Consider the following 7,500-nt stretch of genomic DNA (forward strand, 5'->3'; position numbering starts at 1 on the left):
CCTCCCTATCACCCACCCACACCCCTCCCCCATCCCTACACCCCCCAGCCACCCCCTCTCCCCCCACAGAAGGTAGAATTGAGGACATGTTGAGGTATTTTAATCACCAATATCGTTAGATTTTTCTTGTTTATCGGCCTCTCTATCTCTCAACAACCCTTCTCTTGCCCCTATCACCTACCCACACCTCTCCCCCATCACTACACCCCTCTAACCACCCCCTCTCCCCCCACAGAAGCTAGAAATGGGTGATATATGTAAGTTTTCAATAATCTAATATTCCGTTTAATTTTTACCGATCATGTTTAACACCCCTCCTCTTGCCCTTATGACCTATCCACACCCCTTCCATTGCCCCTGTCATCTACCCACACCTCTCCCCTATCAGTACACCCCTCTAACCACCCCCTCTCCCCCCCACAGAAGGTACAAATGGAGGATATAGGTGAAGCAGTAATTCTTGATGCAGACGCCAACATTGTCTCTTCACCATTTCAAGACACCGCCAGCTTGCCCCAGGAGGTCACTGCGACCCTTAGGAGGAACCTGAGGTCCGCCCACAACACCATAGGGGACGGTGTGGCCAGGGCGTTCCTCAGGGCCCTGGTGCAGCTCATAGGGAACTACAAGGAGGCCCTGCAGTTTAGGGAAGACGACAAGAAGATTACATTTTGTCGAGAAAGATTTGTGGCTCTTAGACCGCTCGCGATGCAGTCCTTTGCGGAAAAACTACTACAGCTACAGATATTCCAGCAGGTGAGGGCCTTCAGCGGGTTTCCGGGGCTTTTTTAATTTTTTTTTGGGGTGTTGCTACTTCAAGGGCGTCATGGTTCCTCCCAGTCAAAAGTGCCTGTCAGAAGCCTTCACTTCCTTATTGTGGGTATTGCTTGGTGGAGTGTTGCTGCTTTTAAGGGCGTCATGGCTCCTCCAAGGGGTTTTGTGGTTTTTAAGAGTTTTTGGGTCAGTTTTAAGAGTTTTGTGGTAAAATTTAGGGTTTTAAAGGGGTTTTTATTTTTTGATATATATTTTTTTGTTTATTTTCTTTTTTCTTTCATTCTCTCTCTCTCTCTCTCTCTCTCTCTCTCTCTCTCTCTCTCTCTCTCTCTCTCTCTCTCTCTCTCTCTCTCTCTCTCTCTCTCTCTCTCTCTCTCTCTCTCTCTCTCTCAAAACTACTACTACTACTACTACTACTACTACTACTACTACTACTACTACTACTACTACTACTACTACTACTACTACTACTACTACTACCACCACCACCACCATCACCACCACCACCACCACCACCCCAGAGCCCCCAAACATCCCAAAATAACACCCCTAAACACCCAAAAACACCCTAAAAACACCCAAAAACACCCCAAAACACCCCAAAAACACCCAAAAACACCCAAGAACACCCCAAAACACCCCAAAAACTTCCCAAAACACCCCAAAAACACCTCAAAAACACCCCAAAAACACCCCAAAAACACCCAAAACACCCAAAAACACCCCAAAACACCCAAAACACCCCAAAACACCCAAAAAACACCCAAAAACACCCAAAAACACCCCAAAAACACCCTAAAAAACCCAAAAACACCCAAAACACCCAAAAACACCCAAAAACACCCCAAAAACACCCAAAAACACCCAAAACACCCAAAAACACCCCAAAAACACCCTAAAACACCCCAAAACACCCCAAAAACACCCCAAAACACCCAAAAACACCCAAAAACACCCCAAAAACACCCCAAAAACACCCAAAAACACCCCAAAAACACCCAAAAAACACTAAAAAACACCCAAAAAACACCCTTCGGCTCCCCCTCCACCCCCCCCACACTCACCCAGGCCCCCTCTACTCCCCCAGTTCATCGAGGAGAGACTTCAGCGACTCAATACAGGGAAACAAACATCAGACGACTTCGAATTAGAGGTCAACCTGTTAGGGGAGAGGAGCGGGTCAAAGGTCAAGCAGCAATATCGGCAGTTTGTGACCAGCGTGAGGAAGGACGGGGGCGCCATTATCAAGACCATGAAAAGCAAGGTGGGTCGTTGCGCCTCGTTTGTTTGTCAGGGTCGTTAAGCTTGTTTGGGGGGGCTGGGGGGGGCTGGGGGGCAGTTAAGGGGGGTTTAGAATTTTTAGGGAGTGTCAAGTTAGATTAGGATTCTGTTATTGTGGTTCGGGTGGTTTTGGTCGTTAGGCTAGGCTTGTTTGGGGTCGTTAAGTTAGGTTAGGGGTGTTTTGGGTGTTTTGGGGTGTTTTTGGGGTGTTTTTTTGTGGTTAAATTAGATTAGGGATGTTTTTGGGTGTTTTGGTGTTTTTTTTTGGTGTTTTTTTTGGTGTTTTTTGGTGTTTTTTTGGGTGTTTTTAGGTATTTTTGGTTAAGTTAGGTTTAATTTGGGTTTTTTCAGGTTTTAAAAGTTTATTATCAGGTTTAAAAGTGATTAGATATTAAGTATTTATGATTAGGTTTAAAAATTATTGGTAGTTTGGTTAGGTCAGGTCAGGTTAGGTTAGGTTAGGTTAGGTTAGGTTAGGTTAGGTCAAGTTAGGTTAGGTTAGGTTAGGTTAAGTTAGGTTAGGTTAGGTTAGGTTAGGTTAGGGTAGGTTAGGTTAGGTTAGGTTAGGTTAGGTTAGGTTAGGTTAGGTTAGGTTAGGTCAGGTTAGGTTAGGTTAGGTTAGGTTAGGTTAGGTTAGGTCAAGTTAGGTTAGGTTAGGTTAGGTTAAGTTAGGTTAGGTTAGGTTAGGTTAGGTTAGGTCAGGTCAGGTTAAGTTAGGTTAGGTTAAGTCAGGTTAGGTTAGGTTAGGTTAGGTTAGGTTAAGTTAGGTTAGGTTAGGTTAGGTCAGGTTAGGTTAGGTTAAGTTAGGTTAGGTTAGGTTAGGTTAGGGTAAGTTTGGTTAGGTTAGGTTAGGTTAGGTTAGGTTAAGTTAGGTTAGGTTAGGTTAAGTTAGGTTAAGTTAGGTTAGGTTAGGTTAGGTTAGGTTAGGTTAAGTTAGGTTAGGTTAGGTTAGGTTAAGTTAGTTTAGGTTAGGTTACGTTAGGTTAGGTTAGGTTACGTTAGGTTAGGTTAGGTTAAGTTAAGTTAAGTTAGGTTAGGTTAGGTTAGGTTAGGTTACATTAGGTGAGGTGAGGTCAGGTCAGGTTAAGTTTACATTAGTCATTTGTTAACATAATGAAGTGTTTGTTTGTTTGTTTGTTTGTTTGTGTTAAGATGTTTTGAAATTGGAAAATATTTAAAAGAAAAAAAAATTGTGAATGAAAAAAAATCAATGAATAGGAAGGAAATGGAGATGATGAGGAGAACTTAGAGAAATAGAAATAGAGAATAGGAATAAGTGAATTAAATGATAAATAAAAGAAATAGAGAAAAATAAGAAAAAAACAAAAAGAAATAGAGAAATAGGAATAAGTGAATTAAATGATGAATAAAAGAAATAGAGAAAAAAAAAAGAAAGAGAAATAGGAATAAGTGAATTAAATGATAAATAAAAGAAATAGAGAAAAATAAGAAAAAAAAACAAAAAAATAACACATAAAATAAACAAAACAACAACAAAAAACAACAACAAACATAGCACTTTCTTCCCCATACATATAAAAAAAAAACAAAAAAAAATAAAAAAATAAAAAAATAAAAAAATAAATAATTAAACCCAAAAAATAACACAAAATTACACCAATTACAACAATTACTGCGATTATAACACTGTCTTCCCTTCGTGTTTGCCAATAGAGTCCATTTAAACATCTGAGAAGCAATGAACCGTCTGTAAGTACATTTCAAACACTTATAACACTTTAGAATGCTTTATAAGTGTGTGTGTGTGTGTGTGTGTGTGTGTTTGGGGTGTTTTGGCTGTGTATTGGGTGTGTTTTTGGGGTGTTTTTGGGGGTTTTTGGTGTGTTTTTGGGTGTTTTTGGGGTGTTTTTGGGTGTTTTTGGGTGTGTTTGGGTGTTTTTTGGGTGTTTTTGGTGTGTTTTTTGGGTGTTTTTTGGGGGTTTTTGGTGTTTTTGGGTGTTTTTGGGTGTGTTTTTTGGTGTGTTTTTGGGTATTTTTGTGTGTTTGTGGTGTGTTTTGGTGTGTTTGGGTGTTTTTGGGTGTTTTTGGTGTGTTTTTTGGTGTGTTTTTGTGTGTTTTTGGTGTTTTGGGGTGTTTTTGGGTGTTTTTGGTGTTTTGGGGTGTTTTTGGTGTGTGTTTGGGTGTTTTTTGGGTGTTTTGGTGTGTTTTGGGGTGTTTTGGGGTGTTTTTGGGGTGGTTTGGGTGTTTTGTGGTGTTTTCGGGTGTTTTTGGTGTGTTTTGGGTGTTTTGGGGTGTTTTGGTGTGTTTTGGGGTGTGTTGGTGTGTTTTTGGGTGTTTTTGGGGTGTTTTGGGTGTGTTTTGAGTGTTTTGGTGTGTTTTGGGGTGCTTTTGGTGTGTTTTTGGGGTGTTTGGTGTTTTTGGGGTGTTTTGGGTGTTTTTGGTGTGTTTTGTGGTGTTTTGGGGTGTTTTTGGTGTGTTTTTTGGGTGTTTTTGGTGTGTTTTGGGGTGTTTTTGGTGTGTTTTGGGGTGTTTTGGGGTGTTTTGGGTGTGTTTTCGGGTGTTTGGCTGTTTGTGTGTGTTTTGTATGTGTTTTGTGTGTGTGTGTGTGTGTGTGTGTGTGTGTGTGTGTGTGCGCGCGTTTGTCTGTTTTATTCCTTCCTTTACTTTGCTTGGTTTTGATTTTAATTTCCGCAATAAAAAAAAACAGAAAAACAAACAAAAAATAACAAAAAAAAATCAGAAAAAAAACTTTAATTGTGTTTTAGAAGGTGACCCGTTTTCTACTTTTTAAATATGTACTTAAAACACCACTTGAGAGAGAGAGAGAGAGAGAGAGAGAGAGAGAGAGAGAGAGAGAGAGAGAGAGAGAGAGAGAGAGAGAGAGAGGCTGTAATGACATTCTCTGTAGTAATAATAATAATAATAATAATAATAATAGTAATAATAATAGTAATTTCTCGCTATTTAGTCTGCTAGAAACACACACACACACACACACACACACACACACACACACACACACACACACACACAAAACACCCATAAAACACTCAAAAACACCAAAAAAAATAAAAAACACCCCAAAAACACACCAAAAAACACCCAAAAAACATCTAAAACACCCCAAAAAACCCAAAAACACCCCAAAAACACCAAAAACACACCCAAACACACACCAAAACACACCAAAAACACACCCAAACACACCCCAAACATCCCAAAAACACTCAAAAACACACGAAAAACACCAAAATACACCCCAAATACCCCAAAACACCCAAAAACACCCAAAAACACACCAAAACACCCCAAAACACCCAAAAAAAACACCAAAACACACGAAAACACCCATAAACACACCAAAACACACCCAAAACACCCAAAACACCCAAAAACACCCAATAATACCCCAAAACACCCCAAAAACACCCAAAAAACACCCCAAAAACACACCTAAATCACATCAAAAAACCAAAAAACACCCCAAAACACCCAAAATCACACCAAAAAACCCAAAAACACACCCAAAACACCCAAAAACACACCCAAACACACCCAAACACCCCCAAACGTGCTGGCATAGTCACCGCTTGTCAGACGCTTGTACTTATGAGTAAAAGGTGTTTTTTCCAATTGGGGCTTGGTCTGGGAGAGGCAAAAGGTGTTTTTTTTGTGTTTTTTTGTGTTTTTTTTTAATTTCTTTGCTTTTTCTGCCCTATTTAGTTAAAACTTTGCTTGTTTTTTTTTTCCTTTCTTTACAGACAAACCCTGCTGTTAAATCTGCCGTCAAAAGTGTAAGTAGTAGTAGTAGTAGTAGTAGTAGTAGTAGTAGTAGTAGTGGCTTGGCTTCATCTGCATGTTTGGGTACTTGTTTGTGTTCGTTTGTGTTTGCTTTGTGTGTGTGTGTGTGTGTGTGTGTGTGTGTGTGTGTGTGTGTGTGTGTGTGTGTGTGTGTGTGTGTAGATAGATATATTTCTCTCTCTCTCTCTCTCTCTCTCTCTCTCTCTCTCTCTCTCTCTCTCTCTCTCTCTCTCTCTCTCTCTCTCTCTCTCTCTCTCTCTCTCTAACCCCTTTGACTCCATATGACCCCATTTGACCCCATTTAACCCCAATTTGACCCCATTTAACCCCTAATCTGACCCCATCTGACCCTATCTGACCCCTATCTAACCTCATCTAACCCCTTCTGACCCCTTTTGACCCCCTTCTGACCCCTTCTGACCCCTTCTGACTGCCTTCTGACCCCCACTGACCCCTCTAACACCTCTCCCTCTCTCTCTCTCTCCCGCAGGTCACCAAGGGCGGCAAGCAGGTCAAGGAGAAAGGTCGCCAGACATACAAGGAGTTCAGAGGTCGTCTGAGGGACCTCCAGCAGTTGAGAGAGGACCCTAGGACATCCCCCTCTTGGGTCAATGGTAGGGGGGTCTGGGGGGGTCTGGGGGGGGTCTGTGGGGGTCTGGGGGGGTGGGGGGTCTGTGGGGGTCTGGGGGGTTCTGTGGGGGTCTGTGGGGGTCTGTGGGGGGTCTGTGGGGGTCTGTGGGGGGCTGTGGGGGGTCTGTGGGGGTCTGTGGGGGTCTGTGGGGGGTCTGTGGGGGGTCTGTGGGGGTCTGTGGGGGTCTGTGGGGGGCTGTGGGGTTCTGTGGGGGTTCTGTGGGGGTCTGTGGGGGTCTGTGGGGGTCTGTAGGGGTCTGTGGGGGGCTGTGGGGGTCTGTGGGGGTCTGTGGGAGTCTGTGGGGGTTTGTGGGGGGTCTGTGGGGGACTGTGGGGGGCTGTGGGGGGCTGTGGGGGTCTGTAGGGGTCTGTGGGGGGCTGTGGGGGGCTGTGGGGGTCTGTGGGGGGTCTGTGGGGGGCTGTGGGGGGTCTGTGTGGGGCTGTGGAGGGTCTGTGGGGGGCTGGGGAAAGGATTAATAGATGTTTGTTTGTTTGTTTTTGTTTGTTTTGTTTATTTGTTTGTTTGTTTGTTTGTGTGTTTGTGGTTTTGCTTCTTTCTTTCTTTTTCTTCTCTTCTTCCTCCTCCTTCTTCTCCTCCTCCTTCTTCTCCTCCTCCTTCTTCTCCTCTTTCTCCTTCTTCTCCTCTTTCTCCTCCTCCTTCTTCTTCTTCTTCTTCTTCTTCTTCTTCTTCTTCTTCTTCTTCTTCTTCTTCTTCTTCTTCTTCTTCTTCTTCTTCTTCCTTCTTCTTCTTCTTCTTCTTCTTCTTCTTCTCCTCCTCCTCCTCCTCCTCCTCCTCCTCCTCCTCCTCCTCCTCCTCCTCCTCCTCTTCCCCAAAAACACCCAAAAAAACCCTTACCCTCCCCTTCTCTCCTCTCCACCCCTCCCCTCCCCATCTAACCCCATCTCCCCCCCCCACAGGTGAAGGGGTGATGCAGAAGAAGCCACGGTCCGCCCCCACCTCCCCCACCATCACCCGCCGCCCCCGCAGTGCCGTGGGGGGGGGCCCGGGGGGTTTGTGGTCAAGACTACATATAAAAGGGCTACCCAGGTGAA

At 43.7% G+C, this 7,500-nt stretch overlaps 1 protein-coding gene across 1 annotated transcript in view; it reads left to right on the top strand.

Annotated features, from left to right (window-relative positions):
- LOC135096232 (DENN domain-containing protein 1A-like) overlaps nt 1-7,500 on the top strand; it is a 23,517-nt gene that overhangs the window by 3,224 nt on the left and 12,793 nt on the right. The window contains 6 exon segments of the mRNA XM_063997597.1: nt 424-756; nt 1,862-2,038; nt 3,730-3,765; nt 5,778-5,810; nt 6,308-6,431; nt 7,366-7,500. The exon segment at nt 7,366-7,500 is cut by the window's right edge and continues 15 nt beyond it. Coding sequence (XP_063853667.1) covers nt 424-756; nt 1,862-2,038; nt 3,730-3,765; nt 5,778-5,810; nt 6,308-6,431; nt 7,366-7,499 — 837 coding nt within the window. The 3' untranslated portion in view covers nt 7,500.

The sequence above is a fragment of the Scylla paramamosain genome, unplaced genomic scaffold (assembly GCF_035594125.1).
Source record: "Scylla paramamosain isolate STU-SP2022 unplaced genomic scaffold, ASM3559412v1 Contig3, whole genome shotgun sequence".
Lineage (NCBI taxonomy): Eukaryota > Metazoa > Arthropoda > Malacostraca > Decapoda > Portunidae > Scylla > Scylla paramamosain.